Genomic DNA, 23,898 nt, shown 5'->3' with positions numbered 1-23,898 from the left:
AGTATAAGCATTTAAAACGCATTTGTAGAGATTGAACACACTGTAAATATTGAACACAGTGGTTTCTGTTGCCAAGCTGGTATTGTATAACTGAATCAACATGATTGGAAGCCTAACCTGTTGGATAAATCAACCTCCGGTTTATTCCTTAAATCTAACCCACTGTCACAATATCTTACCCTTCTACTGCACTAAGCCCTTTCCTTCATTAACTCTAACTTGTATTTATCTGAGCTCTCTGCTCCTAATCTCAACTCAAATCAAAATCAAATCAACGTTTATTAGTTGCGTACACACAGTGGTGTAAGGTACTTAAGTAAAAAATCCTTTAAAGTACTACTTAAGTAGTTTTTCAGGGTATCTGTACTTTACTTTACTATTTATACTTTTGTCTACTTTTACTTTTACTTCACTACATTCCTAAAGAAAATAATGTACTTTTTACTCCATACATTTTCCCTGACACCCAAAGGTACTCGTTCCATTTTTACTGCTTAGCAGGACAGGAAAATGGTCCAATTCACACACTTATCAAGAGAACATCCCTGGTCATCCTACTGCCTCGGATCTGCCGGACTCACTAAACACACATGCTTTGTTTGTAAATTATGTCTGAATGTTGGAGTGTGCCACTGGCTATGCGTACATTAAAATAACAAGAAAATGGTGCCATCTGATTTGCTTAACATAAGGAATTTGAAATGATTTATACTTTTACTTTTGATACTTAAGTATATTTTAGCAATTACACTTACTTTGATACTTAAGTATATTAAAAGCAAATACCTTAAGACTTTTACTCAAGTAGTATTTTATTATTACTTGAGTAATTTACTATTAAGGTATCTTTAGTTTTACTTTACGTATGACAATTGGGTACTTTTTCCACCACTGCGTACACAGATTTACAGTACATACAGTAGGGCAGCAGTATCCAAGGTGCAGGGTAAAGTACTGGGTGGTAGCCGGCTAGTGACAATGTCTGAGGTTCAGGGCAGGGTACCGGGCAGAGGCCGACTAGTGATGACTGTTTAACAGTCTGATGGCCTGGAGATAGAAGCTGTTTTTCAGTCTCTTGGTCCAAGCTTTGATGCACCTTTACTGTCTCCGCTTGTTAGCAGTGAGAACAGGCTGTGGCTCGGGTGGCTGAGGTCCTTGATGATCTTCTTGCCTTCCTGTGACACTGGGTGCTGTAGATGTCTTGGAGGGCAGGCAGTGTGGCCCCCGGGATGTGTTGGGCTGAGTCAGCTGATTGCACCAACCTATGGAGAGCCCTGCGGTTGCGGGCAGTGTAGTTGCCGTACCAGGCAGTGATACAACCAGACAGAATGCTCTTGATGGTGCATGATCTTACACTATCCTACAGTGGCTTGTCCGTGTTGGAGGTCAGCCTAACAAAGCATGTTAAATAGCCAGCGACCTTAAATATCATTGTAACTAATAGAATGTATACAGCGAGGCCACTCTCTTTAACAGACAGGAAATGCAAATGAGGGTTTCTTCTAGCGTTAAATTTTAATCTTGATCAGCATCTTGTTTTTGGACCTCCCCTGCAGAATATCTACGCAAACTAGCTGTGCAGCAACGTGTGTTAAAAGTCTCTGATGCTCACTCACTATTAAATCTAGGACATGGGATTGCTCAACACAAAACAGACAGCAGTGGCAGATTTAAAAATAAAAGATTAAATGCTTGTGGGATGAAAAACTAAAAATAACTCCCTCTGTGTCAAACATGCTAGCATGGACACACACACACACACAAAACCTGTGGCATACATTAACCCCAATGTAAGATGCATTTGTTTGTAAACCCGTCTATCCGATAGATATTCCATTCAATACCCTCAATCAGAGATGTTCTCTTCCCCTCCATGAATTGTGTGCGCCTCTAGTCTATTCATGTCATCCTTTTGTACACCTCTCACAATGGTGCTTAACACACAGTACAGAATGGGAGTGATCTGAGGATCGACGGAAAATGAAACGTGCAGACATAAACACAACGCCTCTCTTTAGATGGCAGTCTAAGTAAAGGTGACTCCCTAAGGAGTGAAGTACAGAAACATTCAGTTGAACCTCAAATGAACACAGTAATGCATGGGGCAAGTAAGCGGTGTTATTTAGCCATCCAGTAGTACTCCACTCCTATGAAGAAAAATACAACAACAGGTTCCTTATAAGTCTGCCAGGAAGCATATCACTCCTCAGTGAGGTCAGCGATGAGCTCTCATCGTCAGGCGGAGAGCTCACTTTAATTAAAAGGGTCAGTGAGGCATCGTAGCTCCTTTGGCTCAGATTAGGGATAAGTACTCTCTCTAAAACATGAGACGGAGCGGAGAATGAAAAGCAGAAAGGAACGAAGGGAGAAAGAATGAAAGGGAATGGGATAAAAAGAGAAAGAAAAGAGAGAGAAAGTAAGAATTTAAAAAATAAAGGAAAGCACAAGAAAGAGAGAGGAGCAGGAAATAAAGGAAAGATGAAACCATTATGGCTGGCTGTCTTTCTGGAGAAGCAATGAACTGATAAAAGGGAGGAGGAGAGGTGTGGTTTTGTGTTTTGCGAGATCACAGTACAGTAACCTGAGGCAGAACTGAGCGGGAGTTGGAGAGCCTGTGTGCGTGTGCATGTGTGTTAGAGTGTGTGGGGGATTGTGCTGATTCAGTATGGATGGGTGAAGGTGACCCTCCCTCCACACTGCTCCGACAGTTCCCTGCCACCTGACATTGATCCTAGTTTTCACACTGACTCAAGCATACCACCATCAGGCTTTTCAAATTATTGCAGTGCAATTGTTATTTCACACGCTGTAATTGATTTGTCATTAAATTGATCTGCACGCTTGATTGGAGGGTTATTTACGTCGGCACACTTAGCAAACACGTATCTGGTCAAAGTACTGCTGTATGTCTGTGTGCCTATCAAATTATATGGATAGATGAGCAACACACATTAAACAGGAAAGAAACAATCTTGGAAATGTGTGCCAGTTCTGTTCAGTACTAATAATAGAATGGCCAACCCAAACATTAACTGCTACACTTGAGACAAGGTCTTAGAATAGACAGTGAACGCTACAACTACAGAATTCCAATGCAGTAACAGAGAGCAAAGATTCGGTCCACAGATGGGGGAGTGTCTGTGTAGCCCTGCCCTGTCAAGGGTAAACTACCGCACATCCTCCGTCCGCCACCTCCTCCTCCCCTAACCACACCTTAAAATCATGAATATGCATGAGTGTGAAGGGAAGAACAAGCACATCATTAGAGAATCAACAACTCCCTGGTGACATAAAGTAATACTACACAAGAGAATGTCACTTCCCACTTAATCTGCTATTCTCTCATTAGCTGGTTAGTGGGGAAAATGTTGATGACTGCTGGCAAACGGCCAAATATATTTCAGGTTAATTACAGATGGTTAAGACTATGTGAAAGAATGGATAGAAAAAAAGGGTGATGAAGAGAAGGAGATATGAAGAGATAAAGCACATGCCAAAAACAAGACCTTGAAAAGTCAAGGATATGCCATCGGCAACTGAGTCCTAAAATGGGTAGACCTGTGGGTGTCAATGGGTGAGGAGATGAGAGAGAAAGATCAGTTCTCTCAGGGATACAGTGTGTGCGAAGCTGTGGAGGGACAGTGGTCTCCAAGTACAAGTGGCTGGGATAGCGCCACATGTTTCTGGTTCGCCTGGACTTAATTCATGATTCATAATACCACTATAACCTTGACTGCTCCCAGAGCCCAAAGCAACACTCTGTGTGAAGTCAGGGTCACACATCCATCACTTCAAAACAAGCAGGGACACACCCTGCACACCAATTGATAGTGAAACACACACAGAGACACAAAAAAACATGCACAAGCACACACACACACAATTATACAAATGCTTACTTATTCAAGAACATGTGTGCATTTCATTTGATTAACAACATACAAGCCGTTTGTCACACAAACACACACTGCACAGTAGATTTTGCAGGCATGAAATATGTAAAAGCTGTGTCTATGACAACACTAATTGCTAAACTGGCATAAGTCCATTGAACATGTGCAATACTACTATTACAGTAGGACGACTACTTATATTAATTCTGTCATTATTAACTGTTTTACATTTTTGTTTGGGTATCACACGGAATCAAGGCATGAAACTAAATTATATTTCTTACAATGTTGAGACTGTCTTGATTATCTTGTCTACTTCTTAGACAATAATAGAAAAAAAAATTGGTGAACAATCACATTCTGACAATACTGCACAAAGAAAACATTCAAGAAGCTAAAACTGAAAGCTAACCTACAGGTCAACTTTGACCAGTCAACTGTCACCTTTATCAGGAAGATCTCCCTCCCTCATCCTCTGTATAAGGAGCCCACACTCTCATAACACCTGGTCACATTGGTATCCTAATATTTAGGGGAAAATACTGACCTGCCTTGGCGCTGACATATGCACATTCTTTTCAAGCAATTTAGCCGTTCAAAGAGGAGACGTTTAAACGCGTCTATATACATTGACCCGACCGAAACTACACTTGACCCCAACGGTCACAATTGAATATGAAAAAAAAAAAATGGAAAATACGTTTCTATTCTAAATGTATTGAATTCAAGCTATTTGAAATCGGACTACGCGAGTTTATTGACAGCTGTTATCGATAGTTTCTGTAGAGCCACTCAGACGCGATGTGCACGCCAGACGGAGTATTTGGACACTGTTGTACAGGATGCTCTACAGCTGAGCACGAGACCCGTGATCTGACAGAGGAAAAAAACAGTCGGGCAAAAAAAAACTGCAAATCTGACAGGTTTACTCTATAAATCAAGAGCCTGGTAGGCTATTCAATGGACAGCCTGGGGTTAGTTGTGATAATGGATGCATGGCATGGGTGGTTAACTTAACATGGGCTATGTCTATGTTTAACTCTCACTTATTGGTGGTAACAGAAATGATCGGCTAACAAACGAACCCCGTCCAGACACCGATGCTCACCTTCATAATTCCGGCTTTCTTCTCGGCATATCCCTTTGGTTTTTATCTTCTTTTGATAAATCAGTTTGGTTATAGACGTTAAACCGATTTTTTACACTGTAGTTGAGGCCAATGATGTAAAGAAAAGACACGCGACGATATTGATTTTAACTGGACAGAGGTGTTACGGAGCTGGAGATGCGATGCTGCCAGAGCGCGTTAGCGATGCCTTGCGGCAGTTGAACAGGTCAAAATTGCGTGGGACTTTAGCATAATGTTCTCGGTCACAAAAAGCAAAGAGAAACAATGAAAACGCAAATGAGCACCAAGGGACGTGGGGGTTTGGGGGAGGGAATGAAGATGGGGAAAAAGAACCGCCCCTACAGTGCAGGCCTACAGTATTATCCTTCACTTTATTTAGTTTGTCCGATCCGCTCATCTTTTAGCATTAGGCTAGTCTGGAGAGGTTGACATGATAAACATCAAACACAGTATGCTGAAGTTGAAGTAATGGACTAAACTTAAATAACAAATTGGACTAACTCAGGTTGGGCATCGAATCTGCAACGCCTATTCTAATATAAAATACAACATATATTAAATGTACAATCGACTACTTTTCAGCCTAAAAAAATAAAAGTGGTTGGCTGTACAATAAGACTATGTACATGTGGCGGCAGGAAGCCTAGTAGTTAAGAGCGATGGGCCAGTAACCTAAAAGTCGCTGATTCGAATCCCTGAGCCAACAAGGTGGGAAACCTGCTATTTTGCCCTTTAGCAAGGCAGTTAACCCCAAACAACAACTGCTCCCTGGGCGCTGATGATGTAAATTAAGGCAGCCACGCACCTTTCTGATTCAGAGGGGTTTGGTTAAATGGGGAAGACACATATCGGTTGAATGCATTCAGTTGTGCAACAGAAAATTACCTTTAATAAAGGCATTTTGGGAAATGTAGTGTCAAACAGTGGCATGTATTCATGGATGCCAGGCTTCCCCCAAAAATGTACCAATATAAAAAAATATATACATACAATCATGTATCTTTTGTCTATGTTTCATCATTTTCGTTCAATTCGCAAGAGGCTGAATGTATCTCACAGGAGAAAGCATCCGAGTGAGCGAGACAGCGCCCCTCTGTCTCTCTACGTGTAGGCCATCTATCTGATGTTGTCTGGTCCAAACAAGTATGACATTGTTGCCGGCATTAGCATTGAAGGCAAGGGAAGCCAGCAAGCATCTGGCCTCTTCTGACAAAAAAAAGTATAACAAATTTGCCAATCAGCGTTGAGTAAACTGAGCAAAATCAGCTGTGAATGGTCCTGGCGCACCCCAAAAAAAGTGTTAGGGGATGCCAGCTTGAATTTTGGCGTTACTCCTATCAAATCCCATTGAGAGCAAACATAATGGACAGAAAAACGTGAATTGTTGCATCTAGTTGTGTTGTTGTCCTCCGGTGGCTAGCTAGCCTGCTAGCTAAAATTGTCCCTTTCCTAAATTAGCCATGGATGGAGATAGGGATTTGGACTTATGGTTTTCCTTCATTTTCAGTCTGGCCAATGATTATAACGGCGATTCTGATCCAACTATTAATTCATACATTGTTGTGCCCCTGGCCAGAGAATGGAAGTTCAATATGTAGCTAGACGTAGAAGGCTAATGTTAACTAGCTAATGTTGCCCATAAATGGAAGTTAGGCTAGCGAGCACGCGTTTTAGCCAAGGACAACACTAAATAAAAATGTGTACTGTATGACAGAGTGATAGACCGTTTTGTCAACATGAAAAAGAGGATGGCATTGGTGTTTCTCTACAAGTAGGGTGAGTCAACACACACAGAAATCAGAACCATGGACAGCCACATCATATTTAGCTTACGATGATTGGACTAAATAGTTTTTTGGTATATTTTAGTTGTCACTGAATTAGACTAAGCGGTCAGAGGAGATTTGTTGATGTTGAAATGGTGCTGGAATAGTGGAGTCAACTCCTGTTTTCTTTGCAACTTGCGTTAACTCTTTGTTGTTCTAAATCAATAGTTGTTTAGTGGTCCAAAAATGTCCAAAACATTAACTTGCTTGACCGTGCTGTAGGTCATGTACCTATCTGTCACAATATGCTTTGTGGACTTCACTGGACAGAAGTTGCTACCCGGTTTTGTGATAAAACAAAGGTGTGGTTGAATTTATTATTCTTATTGTCTCGGCCTTTAGGCCTATATATCACAGTTGCAAGGCATATTAATTAACATGCTATTGAGCAAACAACGCAATTACCCCAGTGATTTTACCCAGGCACCGCTACCTGGTATCTAAACTGAGCCATCAAGTCGCGCTGTCGGCCCACATAAAACTGCATTACCCAAAACTCTATTTTCTCTCCTCATACATCGCAAAAAACATGCTCCGTGCTATCTGGGTCCGTGCATATCCCATATCCCAACTTTGTAAAATGTAAAATGGTTATGCAAGGGTTATGTTTAGGTTCGGGACGTCCCAAGCATCCCCTATAGCATTTCCCTTGCAAACATGGCGGCCTCTCAACAGGAGCAAAACAGCAGGAACGTTCATGTTGATACATCAACATCTAGTGCACATCAACAACAAGGAGAGAGGAAATCAGGAGCTATATCTTTTGGTTTTAGCAAAACTGTAAGTAAATTAAAATCTAGTCGGGATGAAGCTATCAACGCAGATGAGCGAGATTATTTAACCGGAGTCGATGGGAAAGAATTGCTAAGGTAAGCTAACGTTAGCTAGCTTCTAATGTTGGTGTCTAAATACAGTTGTATTAATACATATTGTTGCCTAGTAGTCAGCTAATAACGTTACTAGCCTGTATGTTGAATAAACATGTTGCTGTCCCTTTATGTATTCGCTAGTTAGCTATGTATTTAGCCACCGGTAGCAAAGACTTTACGGTTTAGAAACTATTTGCCGGTAGCTACATTTCTTCTTCTTTGGTATTGGTGCATGTTACTATTCTGTAGTAGCATTGGCTACTATTCTCTTGTATGAATTCATGACACTTTGTGAAAAATTACCATACTAACTAACCCTGGCTGCACCCATTAAAACATCTACACAATTCCACTAATTTGGACCCATCTAATCCTACTCAAGGCCAGCAGCCTGGGAGGATGGGACACTATTGGTCAAAACATGTAACTTTTCTGCAGTAAAATGTTGTACCTATTCTCTGTGATTTTTACATTCCATTCCTGCGGTACAATTGACATCCATAGCCATTAACGCCAAAAAACAACCTTACTGAAGCACATGCTATTCCTATCACTCTCTACTGGCCTCTGCCTACTCACAGGAATCCTCTTAGGATCCCTCACCCTGGACCAGTCTTCTTCTACTACTCTCTTCACTGCCTCAGCATACAACACCTTCCGCACTACTCTGATCCTGGCAACCTGAACCTGCCTTTCTCTCACTGGGCAGCTGTGATATCCAGCACCATGGGTACCTGTACAGTTTACACACACACATTTTTTTCCACCAATACACATTTTTTTGTCTCATGTCCTCCTGCACACTTCTCACATTTAGGAGTTTCCCTCCTACACACTGCTGCCACATGACCATAAGCTTGACACCTAAAACACCGCAATGGATTCGGGACAAAAACTCTCACGGGATAACTGACACATCCTAACTTGACTTTATCTGGTAAAGCCTGCATCAAAACTCGAGTACAGACCGTGTCTTGTGTGTTTCACACTTCTCTCCAACGGGTTTGCATCGCACCAAATGGCAGGTGTCACAGACACCGGGAAGCTTCAACTTCAGTCGATCCTCCTCAACACTTAGCGCCACTCCAGTTGTCACTCCTTTCAACGGTGCCCTGCTCCAGAGGAAAGCAAGTCACAGTTCTTGTCCCCAGTCACGTGGTGCAGAGCGCATGCTCCTAGTGGATGGCAGAAACGCAAAAAATCAACACAATTCCACTTCAAGTCACTTTCACCCACCCAACATTCCCCAACCTCTTCTCCACCCAACCTAACACCACATATGGATCTGCCAGAAGGCAAGGATCCATTTTATCCAAAAATCTCACTCACACTGGGCCAGAATCAACTCCTGAGTTGTTGCTCTTGTCCTGACAAGGCTCAAACTCGGTGGTCTTCACTGCACCTGCCACCGCAGTTAATTAATCTTCTCTCGTCATGTTCAATTTCCTTCTGTAGCTCTTCCAAAAGGTATGTGTAATCCACCACTCCATATTCACTCCAAATATGTTCCACCTTTTTTTTCTGTCCACCATCTTCACCTTCATCAGATCTTCCAGAAGGTGTGTGCATTCCCCCATTTCATATTTACTTATATGTTCCACTTTTCTCCTTTTTTTCCTGTCCTTTACCCCCACCACATAGCCACAATGTCCCTCCATAGTTACATTTCTTCTTCTTTGGGTTTTATAGTGAACTACACGCGAAAATGTGTATTGTCACCACCAAGTGTGTGGGATAAAAATAAAAGATCCTCAAAGACAAATGTGGATAAAAAAAACCTCATACCGTCTACCTGAAAATCACTCATCAACATGCTCCATGCCTCATCTGTTAAAATTAATGATCCATGTCAGATCCCTACACAGTAGGAGCCTTGCACATCTTCCATCGCCAATAACCTTTGTAAATCTTCTGCTGTGAATTCCTGAAGCTCCAGATATTTTCCTGCTGCCCCAGATACCTTCCTGCCGCCCCAGATACCTTCCTGCCGCAGCCACAATGATGTCCTATTTCTTTGAGTTCCTTTATACTTGAGCCGTGCAGTTTATCACAGTTGCAGTGAACGCCACAACATCCACTTTCTTTACATACAGCATGCCCGGATCTCTTGGTTGGAAAATAGTCCTATTCACTATGGGCATTGCTGCAACTACTTTTATTTCTTCAACTTCACTTGCTCTTTTGAGATCCGATGGACCGCCCTAACTTTTGCCTCATCAACCTCCTTCACCCTTACGGGGCACTCCCCAACTCCATTGCAAATGGATGTTCTTCACTCCAATCTTCTGTATACTCCACCAGTCTGCACACACTTAAAACATGGTCAAATTCTTTACAATTTCTGCACTGTAATGGTTTGGGGACAAAAGCTCTTAATGCATACCTCATATACCTCAGCTTTACATGAGTAGGGAGGTGCTCATCATAAAAAAAAACGATTGAACCGACAAACTTTCTTTCTTCCATCCACCATGCGGGTCAAGCAACAGCCACTAACCACACCTGGGATTCTCGTCACTAGGTTGTTCTCCTTAACTTCCATCGACGCCCCGGAAATGAATCCCTTAATAACAGGTGTTCTACTCTGGAGTTCAAAGCATGATACTTCAGGTGACTCGATTCTTTTGAGGCCCTCTTCCTCAGTTTCTCAAACACACAATTAGTCAGGACAAGCCCACTCCTGGTCACTCTGACTTAACCTTTCCCAACATATGATTTACCCTCTTCGAGACACTCATCAAAAAATCGTATCCCAACAAGAAACAAATCCTTGTCCGATATATACCATCATCCCCTTCAACTATCAATACTTTTTATTTTTCATTCCATTCTTCGAGACTTCTGTTGTCCTTTCCTCTTCTACAACTCAACTCGCTTCTCATTTCAAACTCGGAATTCACTTCCGCCATGATTTCTCCGCCTCGGTCAGTTGGCTTTCTACCGGTACATTTGTTTGAACCAATGATTTATACACTGAGTATACCAAACATTAAAACCTTCCTAATATTGAGTTGCAGCCCCCTTTTACCCTCACAACAGCCTCAATTCATTGAGGTGATGCTGGCCCATGTTGACTCCAATTCTTCCCACAGTTGTCAGGATGTCCTTTGGGTGGTGGACCATTCTTGATACACACGGGAAACTTGAGTGTGGAAAAACCCAGCAGCGTTGCAGGTCTTGACACAAACCGCGCACCTGGCACCTACTTCCATACCACATTCACAGGCACTTACATTTTTCACCCTCTGAATGGCACATATACACAATTCATGTCTCAATTGTCTCAAGGCTTGAAAATCCTTCTTTAACCTGCGTCCTTCCGTTCATCTACACTAGGGTTGAATATTTTCCCGGTATTTTACAAGCGTGCCATCCCGAGAATAAATCACTTTTTTCCCGGGTAACCTGGTATTTCCCGCCAAAACCGGAAGTGTCATTCAAAAGCATTATAAAGCATATGATAAAGCAAATGATAACAGCATTGGAGTCAACATGGGCCAGCATCACCTCGATCAGGCTGTTGTGAGGGTAAAAGGGGCCTGCAACTCAATATTAGGAAGGTTTTAATGATAAAGCAAAAACAGTTTAAAAAAAAAAAAGTTTTTCAAATGTATTAAAAAATTTAAATGGATACCTTATTTACAGACGTATTCAGACCCTTTGCTGTGAGACTCGAAATTGAGCTCAGGTGCATCCTGTTTCCATTGATCATCATTGAGATGTTTCTACAACTTGATTGGAGTCCACCTGTGGTAAATTCAATTCATTGGACATGATTAGGAAAGGCACACACCTGCCTATATAAATGTCCCACAGTTGACAATGCATGTCAGAGCAAAAACCAAGCCATGAGGTCAAAGGAATTGTCCGTAGATCTCCGAGACAGGATTGTGTCGAGGCACAGATCTGGGGAAGGGTACCAAAACATTTCTGCAGCATTGAAGGTCCCCAAGAACACAGTGGCCTCATCATTCTTAAGTGGAAGAAGTTTGGAACCACCAAGACTCTTCCTAGAGCTGGCCGCCTGGCCAAACTGAGCAATCAGTGGAGAAGGGCCTTGGTCAGGGAGGTGACCAATAAACTGATGGTCACTAGACAGAGCTCCGGAGTTCCTCTGAACTTTCCAGAAGGACAACCATCTCTGCAGCACTCCACCAGGCCTTTATGATAGAGTGACCAGACGGAAGCCACTCCTCAGTGCCAAAAAGGCACCTAAAGGACTCTGACCATGAGAAACAAGATTCTCTGGTCTGATGAAACCCAGATTGAACACTTTGGCCTGAATGCCAAGTGTCACATCTGGAGGAAACCAGGCACCGCTTATCGTCTGGCAAATAGCATCCCTACGGTGAAGCATGGTGGTGGCAGCATCATGCTGTGGGGATGCTTTTTCAGCGGCAGGGACTGGGAGACTAGTTGGAATCGAGGGAAAAATGAAAGGAGCAAAGTACAGAGAGATCCTTGATGAAAACCTGCTCAGGACCTCAGACTGGGGTGAAGGTTCACCTTCCAATAGGACAACAACGCTAAGCACACAGCCAAGACAACGCAGGAGTGGCTTCGGGACAAGTGTCTGAATGTCCTTGACTGGCCCAGCCAGAGCCCGGACTTGAACGCGATCAAACATCTCTGGAGAGACCTGAAAATAGCTGTGCAGCGACGCTCCCCATCCAACCTGACAGAGCTTGAGAGGATCTGCAGAGAAGAGTGGGAGAACCTCCCCAAATACAGGTGTGCCAAGCTTGTAGCATCATACCCCGAAAGACTCAAGGCTGTAATTGCTGCCAAAAGTGCTTCAATAAAGTACTGAGTAAGGGTCTGAATACTTGTGTAAATGTGATATTTAAGTTTTTAATTTGCAAAAATGTATAAAACCAGTTTTTGCTTTGTCATTATGAGGTGTAGATTTGATGAGGGGGAAAAAACACGAATCCATTTTAGAATAAAGCTGTAACGTAACAAAATGTGGAAAAAGTCAAGGGGTCTGAATACTTTCTGAATGCACTGTATAATTAGTAGGCTGACTCGTGTGTGTATATACCTTTCATTATATTTCCCCTAAAGTTATTAGCCTACCTTTCTCTATTGCTGCTTCTTTTCTTCCTTGCTTTCAACAGTTAGATGAAATACGTTTTGTTGTCCTTAGATTAGAAGATATCTTCTAATGACATCCTTGAATAGTATAGGACTAGAATTAGATGAAGGCTTTCACTTCTCTTCACAGATTGAATGGTTATGGGTCTGAATAAATAACTGCTAAAAGCCTACCGCCATCGAGCATCTATCGGCTGCTGTATTTAACATTCAGGGGAAAAAGAGCTTGCTTCCCTCATCTATTGGTATAAGAAATGCTGAAAAAACTATGTCCAGTAAGCTATTCGAGTTTAGCTTTTCCTATATGAGACTCCAAGAGCTAAGGAGTTTTTTTGAGAGGCCAGCGGAGTACAGGTGCTTGCGTATTGCGCATGAGACACAGGTTAGAAGCTTATTATGTATAACCCATCATGAATTAGTTAAATATAAGGCTAATACTGCATTGAATGTATTACCTGAAAGAGGTAGGCTAGGACACCTAGAGTTGAAGTCGGAAGTTTACATACACTTTAGCCAAATACATTTAAACTCAGTTTTTCACAATTCCTGACATTTAATCCCAGTAAAAATTCCCTGTTTTAGGTCAGTTAGGATCACCACTTTATTTTAAGAATGTTAAATGTCAGAATAATAGTAGAGTGATTTATTTCAGCTTTTATTTCTTTCATCACATTCCCAGTGGGTCAAACGTTTACACACACTCAATTAGTATTTGGTAGCATTGGCTTTAAATTGTTTAACTTGAGTGAAATGTTTCGGGTAGCCTTCCACAAGCTTCCCACAATAAGTTAGGTGAATTTTGGCCCATTCCTCCCGACAGAGGTGGTGTAACTGAGTCAGGTTTGTAGGCCTTGCTTGCCCACACCTTTTCAGTTCTGCTCACACATTTTCTATAGGATTGAGGTCAGGGCTTTGTGATGGCCACTCCAATACCTTGACTTTGTTGTCCTTAAGCCATTTTGCCACAACTTTGGAAGTATGCTTGGGGTCATTGTTCATTTGGAAGACCCATTTGCGACCAAGCTTTAACTTCCTGACTGATGTCTTGAGATGTTGCTTCAATATATCCACATCATTTTCCTCCCTCATGATGCCATTTATTTTGTGAAGTGCACCAGTCCCTCCTGTAGCAAAGCACCCCCACAACATGATGCTGCCACCCCCGTGCTTCACAGTTGGGATAGTGTTCTTCAGCTTGCAAGCCTCCCCCTTTTTCCTCCAAACATAACGATGGTTATTATGGCCAAACAGTTCTATTTTTGTTTCATCAGTCCAGAGGACATTTCTCCAAAAAGTATGATCTTTGTCCCCATTTGCGGTTCCAACCGTAGTCTGGCTTTTTTATGGCAGTTTTGGAGCAGTGGCTTCTTCCTTGCTGAGTGGCCTTTCAGGTTATGTCGGTATAGGACTCGTTTTACTGTGGATATAGATACTTTTGTACCTGTTTCCTCCAGTGTCTTCACAAGGTCCTTTGCTGTTGTTCTGGGATTGATTTGCACTTTTTCGCACCAAGGTACGTTCATCTCTAGGAGACAGAACACGTCTCCTTCCTGAGCGGTATGACGGCTGCGTGGTCCCATGGTGTTTATACTTGCGTACTATTGTTTGTACAGATGAACGTGGTACCTTCAGGTGTTTGGTTCATCCTTGGGAGCAATTTCCAGACTTGTGGAGGTCTGCAATTCTTTTTCTGAGATTTTGGCTGATTTCTTTAGATTTTCCCATGATGTCAAGCAAAGAGGCACTGAGTTTGAAGGTAGGCATTGACTCAAAGGATGTCAATTAGCCTATCAGAAGCTTCTAAAGCCATGACATAATTTTCTGGAATTTTCCAAGCTGTTTAAAGGCACAGTCAACTTAGTGTATGTAAACTTTTGACCCACTGGAATTGTGATACGGTGTATTATAAGTGAAATAATCTGTCTGTAAACAATTATGGGAAAAATGACTTGTGTCATGCACAAAGTAGATATCCTAACCGACTTGCCAAAACTATAGTTTGTTAACAAGAAATTTGTGGAGTGGTTGAAAAACGACTCCAACCTAAGTGTATGTAAACTTCCGACTTGCTGTGCCTTTTCCCTTTTCCTCCACTCTCTCTCCTCCGTGACATGGAAACCGGTAAGTGTCCGAGGAGATGTCAATTCGTTAGTAGGCTAACTGAAGAGTGTCCTCCCCTCCTCGATAGAACCTCTGAGAAGCAAGCAAGAATAAGCAAGACATAGAAAGAATAAGGCTGTGACCTGGCGATTTCTCTTCAAAATAGAAGTCCCGCAATGAAGATGGTAAAAAATAATAATGGTCAAAATTTGTAAAATGTTATTAGGAAATGTTAGCAGACTTAGAATTTTATTTAACCATATCAAAAAAGGAAAATAGTTAATAGCCTAAATATTTTATTATTATTATAATAATCAACTTCAGAAAACACATTTAAATCACATTGTTATTTAGCCCATTCACATTGCACGATGTTCAGTATGTTTTATACAAGCCATTTTTGTCCACGTTCACCAGAACGACTGCCCCCTCTCATTGAACCCACAAAGTTCAAAGCCGACCTCAGTACTGCAGGCATTGTTTGCAGAGAACAGAATCCCCATTTATAGTGAAGGGGAAAATGACAATCTTCATGGTCCATCTTCATGTAAATAAATACATTTCTTGAAGACAATCACAGTACCAATAATTGCTTCTATTACATCAGATGTATGTCCTTGAACCAATTATTTTAAAGAAGTTATAAGGAAAAGTAATAAGGATAATTGACTTTGTAGCTAATGGCAGCCTGCAGTAGCTTGAGATACTCAATGAGAGGGGGCAGCACTGAGCTAGCTTGCAACATTACTTTCTGGGGTAGCTCAAACTCAAATGTATGTCTACATAAATTTACAACATTAGACACCATCTTAACCGACTCCCTTGGCTTCAAATGCACTATTGAGTCTACACATAGGAATGAATAGTGTCACGTGATCGATGGCTTTGTCCATTCAAATAAACAGTCATTGACGTTCCCCTCTCCTCGCGGCCTCCCCTCGATTTACCTTTGACCCATTTCAAAAGGACGCAATCGAATTGAGAAAAGGCCTGGGGGTGTGTCCCAATATCTACTTTCTCCTGAAATGTGTACAATCCCTCACTACTTCCCAAAAATCTGGATTGGTGGAGCCATGGGCTTGTGGGAATTTTCACTATCTCTTATACCAGTCATTTCCTTTCAAGTCAGTGAAGGAAAGCAAACAAGTGCACACTTTGTGAGGAAGGAGAGATAATTGGGACATAGCTTTGCAATGGCTAATTGTTGTCTAGTTAGTAAATGCTTTCTACCTCCTTTGTCCGTCTTAGTATCAAGCCTGTGGAGAAGCCGAAGGAGCTGATCATTCCACTCATCCAAAGGAATCGCTGGTGCAGCAGGCAGGAAAACAGAGCTGGCCAGGTCCAGGGGCACGGTGATGGAGGAGGGGATAAGGCCAAAACACACCCCCCCTCTCAGGAGCAGGACTCAGTGGAATCACAGGCTGTCAAAGAAATTATTGAAGGTTTGTGTTCGTCAGCTTCAGTTACTAATTCAGTGAAGATGCCTCTCAGAAATTAGCACCTTATCCTAATGTTGTGAATCCACCGTTAATACTTTTAATCACTCTTTCAATGTCACCTCTCTCTTTCAGAATCTCAGAGGCAGCTTGACCAGTGGAAAAATGGGGACCAAGCAGACCCCAACCTCACCATCCCCCTGCTGATGCAGAACCAGGCTCCACGTGGGTTTGAGGATGGAGACCATATCAAGGTGGACCTGCGACCAGAGTCTGTAAGTATGGGGCGAGGGTCAGAGGAACCTTAGCCGTGACCGTCTGGTTCTTGGGTCTTGTTGTGTCAATAGACTGTGAAGTAAATTCAATGCGTTTTCACAGCAAATGTTATGTGTGAAATAAAATTAGGACAGGCAACTTTAACAGAGGGCGACTGAAAGTTGTGTCAGGTTACAAGAGAGAAGTTGATTCGTAAACAGAGATGGAACGTTATGATAAGCATGAGTGAAGGAGAGCGCGCGATGGATTAACAAGTGTGTGAAAGTCAGATCAACCTCCATCTGTGCGATGACAGATGGAGGTGGACTGACCAGTTTAACTGGGACTGAAACCAGAGACTGTGTGAAAGTGCTGACCGCAGGATATTTCCACCAAACCGAACCAACAGAGAAGTGTGTGTGACACGTACTCACTTCAGATCTGACAGCATCTTACGAACGAGATGACACTCGCTTGCCCTCCCTCTCCCTAGAGACCAACAGTCATCTTCCTTTGTGCATCTCTTCCTCATCACCCATCCCCCACCCTCTCATCACTGTCATCTCACATCTGTCTTGAATGTAGATACAGTGCCTTCAGAAAGTATTCATACCCCTTGAAATGTTTCCACATTTTGTTGTTACAGCCTGAATTTAAAATTGATTACATTTTTTCTTTTTTTTGTCACTGGCCTACAGACAATGCCTCATGTCAGTTCAATTATGTTTTTCAAATAAAAAAAATTGTAAAGTAATTAAAAATGAAAAGCTGAAATGTCTTGAGTCAATAAGTATTCAACCCCTTTTGTTATGGAAAGCCTAAATAACTTCAGGAGTAAAAATGTGCTTAACAAGTCACATGGACTCTCTGTGTGCAATAATATTGTTTAACATTATTTTTTTAATGACAACCTCATCTCTGTACCCCACACATACAATTATCTGTAGGGTCCCTCAGTCAAGCAGTGAATTTTAAACACAGATTCGACCACAAAGACCAGGAAGGTTTTTCAATGCCTCGCAAAGGGCACCTTTTGGTAGATGGGTATTTTTTGTATTTTTAAAGCAGACATTGTATATCCCTTTGAGCATTGTGAAGTTATGAATTACACTTTGGATGGTGCATCACTACACCCAGTCACTACAAAGATACAGGCATCTTTCCTAACTACATTTGCCGGAGAGGAAGGAAACCGCTCGGGGATTTCACCATGAGGCCAATGGTGACTTTAAAACAGTTATAGAGTTTTAATGATTTGATAGAAAACTGAGGATGGATCAACAACATTGAAGTTACTCCACAATACTAACCTAATTGACAGTGAAAAGGAAGCCTGTAGCGTATTAAACTATTCCAAAACATGCATTCTGTTTGCAAAAAGGTACTAAAGTAATACTGCCAAAAATGTGGCAAAGCAATTAACTTTTTGTCCTGAATACAACGTGTTATGTTTGGGGGAAAATACAACACATTACTGAGTACCACTCTACATATTTTCAAGCATAAGTGGTAGCTGCATCATGTTATGGGTATGCTTGTAATCATTAAGGACTGGGGAGTTTTTCAAGACAAAAAATAAACTTAATGGAGCTAAGCACAGAAAAAATACTAGAGGAAAACCTGGTTCAGTCTGCTTTCCACCAGACTGTGGGAAATTAATTCTACAGAGTATTGACTGGGGGTGTGAATACTTATGTAAATGAGATATTTCAGTATTTAATTTTCTAAAAGTCACTTTGTTATTGTGTGTAGATGGGTGAGAATTATTATTTATTTTGAAGGCAGGCTGTAACAGAACAATGGGGAATAAGTCAAGGGGTATGAATACTTTTTGAAGGCACTGAATTAGGGAGGGGCTGAGGAGCTGGCTCATTCCACCTTCATGCTTCTCCCACTACTGTAGCGAGCCCAGCTTCCCCTAGAGCAGACAGAGCCCATAAGGGAGCTAGTGAGGAGCATGGCACTGGGACAGACAGCACCCACATTAATGACAGCAGCATGTCTCTACACTGCTGTGATGTGGTTGGTGACCTCAGTCAACTTGGTCTGACTGAGTCTGTCAGCCTAGAGCCAAAGGATTGTGTAACAACAACATTGGAATCAGCTATTTCTGTCTGTGTATGGAGTCCGGACATACACAAGCATCTGTCAGTCTATAGAAACACTATCTGGCAGGCTGACACATGACAATCAGATGTACAGAGCATTAGACTACCAGTGGGTGTATAAAGAGTGATGTCTGTTTTTCTCCCTATCTGAGACTGCATATAGAATGTGACGTGTGTCTGATCAGCTGCTGTGTGTTCAGTCCACAGATGCAGACTATGACAGTGTTCCTGTGGAGGCGTACGGGTTAGCCATGCTGAAGGGGATGGGCTGGAAGGCCGGAGAGGGCATCGGGCGGACCTTCAAACAGTGCGTATTCTCTCATAGTCGGTCTTCATCCCCAATCCCTGTGTTATTTTTAATGCCATTTAAATATCTGGTTTGCTATGTCTGCTTTATTTATAATGCCAATATTATCCATTCTTGTTGCATCAGGTTTTTGGCATGGGACTTATATTACAGAAAATAAGTAATGACATAAGATGATTATGCTGTTTTTCCCAGAGTACAGTAAATAATGTAGTCGTAGTAATGCAATCTTACTGTGGTTGGCCACTGTTGTTTTTACTCTTCAAGCCCATCTGTTTGCTAGTCTGCAAATATAAACCCATTGACTCATAGACATAGGGGTCGATCTCATCCCATTATACTTCCTAGTTCACTCCCACCCAGGGTTGACAGTAAGCCGGAACGGTCCGGTACGAAGTCCCAGCAAAGCAAATAGTGTGGGGTTCACAATACCGGTAAAAATATGAGCCTATCACGATCATTAATACACAGGTTCCATGAAAACTGTAGGCTATTACACTTTATCATGACCGCATGGAAAATTAGCGAATAGACTTGTGTAGACCTAATGAATGGGCAATTGTCAATGTCATTCATAACACTTTTTGGTGTTTTGTAAGTGATGTCTCTTTACATTTAGGCCTATCAAATGGCACTGTATGGATGCGGGAATTATTTTAGAGTGGAGTAGCCTAATAGTTGGAATAGTAGCTAAAGTCTGAACACTGACAGTAGGCCTCACATATAGCCTATTATAATGTTAACTCATGCAGAATGAAGTGTTCCTCGCAGTAAAATTACAGAACCAATCTACATTTTGTCTCGGGAATAGGAGTGGAGAAATAGGATTCCTTTCAGCATCTTGAAAGAATGAAAATATGCACTCAGGGACCTGTTGTGTAGCAATTTCTTTCAGCAACATTAAAGCTGACAGTATTTCATTTTCAACCACGTAAAATATGCATCCAAGATGAACTGAAATACTATCAGAAACATGTTGGATCGTTTTCAAAGCTTTTGATTTCCTTGAAACCGGCAAACTGGCTTCATTTGGAAATCTCCATTGTCCCTAAATCCTCGCTCCGTGAGAGAAGCAGAAATGAAAGAACTTTACCGATGTCAACTAGATTGTTGATGACGCATTGATCATTCTATCGATTTATGACATTGTTCTGGGGAGCAAGGCTTTATTTAGAATTCTAGACAAGCATCAAGTAATGACAGAAGAGAAGCTGCATGTAGGCTATCTAATTATAGACAAGTTGACTAACAAAATGGTGGAAATTATAAGCAGAAGAATATCTGAATGAGGCTGAAAAACCACCGTCCTTGAGTAACATGCACAAGTAGACTCCATGAGCCTTTTGAAGTAATTGTTAGACAATCAGATTAATACATGACAGGTTGTGTTTATGCCACATGAAAAGGTAGGCTAATACATTTTAAAAGTTAAATGACACATCTTGACTATTAGGCCCATAGAGATGCTATGAAATGAATACGGATTCCATATGTCATTCTATGATTAAGCCCATGATTTTTTTTTTTTTTTTAAGTTGATTTTAAAAAGCGCATTCACACACAGGAAGGACTGCGTACCAGGAAGAATCTACTTTCACCCTGCTCCCACCTAATCTCTCTCCCCTCTCTCTCTAGGGACGTGAAGCCCATAGAGCACCAGCTGAGGCCGAAGGGTCTGGGTCTGGGAGCTGACCGCTCTGCTATAAGGGACCTGGAGCCCAGCGGGCCCCGGAGGCCCCCCAAGCCAGGCGATGAGCGGAAGGAGGAGACCCTGACCCTGGGGCCTGGAGGCCATGTGCTGGTGGAGTCTGGGGCACACAAGGACCTGTACGGGAAGGTGAGATATCTGGCTTTGTTTGTCTGGACTCTCTGGAACTACAGAAAGCAACAGCAATCTCCTGAGAACATGACACTGTGGCATATCACCATCTTGTAGGTCATCTTAGGCGTCATAGTTGTTGTTTTAGAACAAGACAATTAGCTTTACTTTGCTCAAATGTAACTCTCTCTACTTGTGCCTTTGCACACTGATTGACTGTTTTGTCTCCCCCTCCTCGCCACACCCCTCCTATTGCCCCAACATTCCTATGTTACAGATTGAAGGAGTTGATCCGGACAATGCACGAGTAGTGGTCAAGCTTGCGATTGGTAGCAAGACTGTGACAATCAGTCAATATGCACTGAAACTGGTTGACCGCACAGAATATGACAAAAACGGCAAAGACCTCAGTAAGTCTCTCCTACCACCATGTTAGTTATTGTGATTGCTCTCTGAAATGACATTGAACCTGTTTACCGTAAAATATTGGAATAATTTAGTTGAGCAAACAGAGATGTCATACAGGGTCATGGAAATGTTCTTTCCATTACTATTTCCAATATTGTCTTCTTGGCAATACTGAGACACCCACTCACTACATGGATGGAAGGTTCTAGACCAGAACAAGGGGGAAAAAAACAGCCGAAAGGGCAGACTGGTCTGTTGTTGAGTGATGAGCTGGGCTGATTCTATAGGCTCTCTCTCCTTTAGCTAAGTGACATTTGAGCCTCTGTGTGAAAAGGAGCCATCTGGCCTTTACCATTCCAACCCAAAACAGCCATGCTGTCACTGCTCTTATTGTCAGTAATCAGAAGGACCCGTTTCTGGAGTGGAGGGAGGTTCACACTGGTACTGTTTGTGAACAGGCAAATTGTACTGCTCTCATGTGGCTTATTTGTTATTGCTGAGTAGGTCGATATGTATCAGCACTACCATAGCAATAATGCAGATGAGACTACTTGATCATTGTGATGAAACTGTTTAATGGAGTCCCCTTGGACTGTTAGTGACGTTGCAATTGTAACACTATCTTTCTACCAATAAGGTCGCCTCAGCAGGGCCCACAAAGAGAAGGAGAAAGAGAAGGAACGGCAGAGACGGGAGGAGAAAGAGAAGAGTAATAAGGAAGAGGAGAGGAAGAAAAGTAGATCTTCTGAGAGGGACAGAGATGGAGGGAAGGACCAGAGAAAAAGGAAACACCGGGATTCTAGTCAGGACAGGTAGAGGATCCTGAAAATATGGGATGTTGGAAGTGTAGGATTTATTTATTTTTAAATACAAGAGGTTAACTAATGACTTGGATTAGTTAGTGTTTATGTTGGATTATAGTACTCCTTCATAAATTATAAATCTAAAGCAATTATTTACTCACACCATTTCATTTGATAACACATAATGAAAGGATTTGAGAATAAATAATTGCTTCAAATATATATATTTTTTTGTTGTTTGTATCGCCTTTTCCCTTCTCTCCTTAGAGAGAAGCCCCAGGCAAAGCTACCTCCTGCTGCCCCCTCCTGGCTCCAGAGAGACCTGAAAGTTCGCTTTGTAGATAAAGCCTTCAAAGGGGGAAAATACTACAATTCAAAGGTATTAACACTTGGGGCACTGGTACACAATTCATTGCCTGTTGACACGTTACGGCCCACTACAGTCCTGTGTTGTTGATCTTTAGAATCAGTTTAATGAAGGTCCTATGCTGTTTTTTTGAAGATGCGAATAGAGGATGTCTTGTCGCCAAACATCTGTGTGTGTCGTACTGAGGAGGGCAGATTCTTAGATGGTGAGTTCTCAAGGTTTACTGCTGAATTCCATTCTACCTACTCCAACCCATATTCTTTCAACTGGTGTTCCCTCTACTCATCTATTTTTCCTTCAATGATGCCCTTATGTCTTCATGATAACGTAGATGTGAAACAGACGATGCTGGAGACCATTGTGCCGAAGACTGACTCTGAGGACGTCATGGTTGTACTCGGCGAACACAGGGGGCAGGTGAGTGAGTGAATGAATGGGTTGGCACATCACTTTGCCTGTAAAATATCCATGCGGATTTGTTTCATTGCTTTCATTACTGATTGGATTGAAGTACAAAATGTTGAATATTTAAGTGTCCGTTGTTAATGACATGGTGTGTTTCAGGTAGGTCGTATCCTCCAGAGGGACCGAGACAGGAGCAGAGCCATGGTGCAGCTGGACAGATATGAGGAGAAAGTCTTCACCCTGGACTATGACTCCATCTGCCATTACGTAGGAGGGGGAGATCACTGATACCCTCCGCTTTTACCATATAACTAGTGATGTAGTGTTAAAATATTGGTGGGGGAATAAAGTAACCCTCCCTATACGTTCAATGCATTTTTCCACATTAGGTGGGTAAATGATTGCGCAAAATAAAAAGGTGCGTAAAGTGTTCAAGAGCGTTTATCCTCCACTTCAACACTGATCTCAACCTGCCCCAAACATCTTCTTACAGTGGATATGTCGTTTTCATTTTACAAAGTTTAGTCATAAAATGCAAGAGTGTGTATGTACAGTGAGTAACTTTTGTCAGTGTATCTTTGTAATAAAATCATGTCAACAGCAAAGCCATTTTGTCCTTTGTCCTGACTCAAGTGGCAATATTACAACAGTAATGGCATAATCATGCTGTTAGCAATACTAATATATATATTGAAGTTTACATACACTTAGGTTGGAGTCATTAAAACTCGTTTTTCAACCACTCCACAAATTTCTTGTTAACAAACTATAGTTTTGGCAAGCCAGTTAGGACATCTACTTTGTGCATGACACAAGTAATTTTTCACAGACAGATTATTTCACTTAATCACAATTCCAGTGGGTCAGAAGTTTACATACACTAAGTTGACTGTGCCTTTAAAAAGCTTGGAAAATTCAAGAAAATGTCATTGCTTTAGAAGCTTCTGATAGGCTAATTGACAATTTGAGTCAATTGGAAGTCTACCTGTGGATGTATTTCAAGGCCTACCTTCAAACTCAGTGCCTCTTTGCTTGACATGGGAAAATCCAAAGAAGTCAGCCAAGACCTCAGCAAAAAA

General features: G+C 41.8%; 2 protein-coding genes across 3 annotated transcripts in view; one reads left to right on the top strand and one right to left on the bottom strand.

Annotated features, from left to right (window-relative positions):
• The window catches only part of magixb (MAGI family member, X-linked b), a 49,737-nt gene extending 45,228 nt beyond the window's left edge, over positions 1-4,509 (bottom strand). For both annotated transcript variants that reach the window (XM_029722962.1, XM_029722961.1), the window contains exon 1: positions 4,441-4,509. In XM_029722962.1, the coding sequence (XP_029578822.1) occupies positions 4,441-4,466 (26 nt within the window). In that variant the 5' untranslated portion in view covers positions 4,467-4,509. The remainder of the gene's footprint in view (positions 1-4,440) is intronic.
• Positions 4,510-7,471: 2,962 nt separating this feature from the next.
• Positions 7,472-23,424, top strand: LOC115168074 (G-patch domain and KOW motifs-containing protein). Its single transcript, XM_029722960.1, has 11 exons — positions 7,472-7,717; positions 16,160-16,353; positions 16,483-16,622; positions 18,911-19,017; positions 20,653-20,854; positions 21,114-21,246; positions 21,882-22,056; positions 22,315-22,426; positions 22,550-22,619; positions 22,746-22,831; positions 22,979-23,424. The coding sequence occupies exons 1-11, from the start codon at positions 7,506-7,508 to the stop codon at positions 23,105-23,107; spliced, it is 1,560 nt and encodes a 519-aa protein (XP_029578820.1). The 5' UTR covers positions 7,472-7,505; the 3' UTR covers positions 23,108-23,424.
• The last annotated feature ends 474 nt before the right edge of the window (positions 23,425-23,898 follow it).

Source organism: Salmo trutta, chromosome 30, assembly GCF_901001165.1.
Source record: "Salmo trutta chromosome 30, fSalTru1.1, whole genome shotgun sequence".
NCBI classification, from domain to species: Eukaryota; Metazoa; Chordata; class Actinopteri; order Salmoniformes; family Salmonidae; genus Salmo; species Salmo trutta.
The sequence above is the reverse complement of the archived record's forward strand: the minus strand, read 5'-3'. Positions and strand labels throughout refer to the sequence as shown.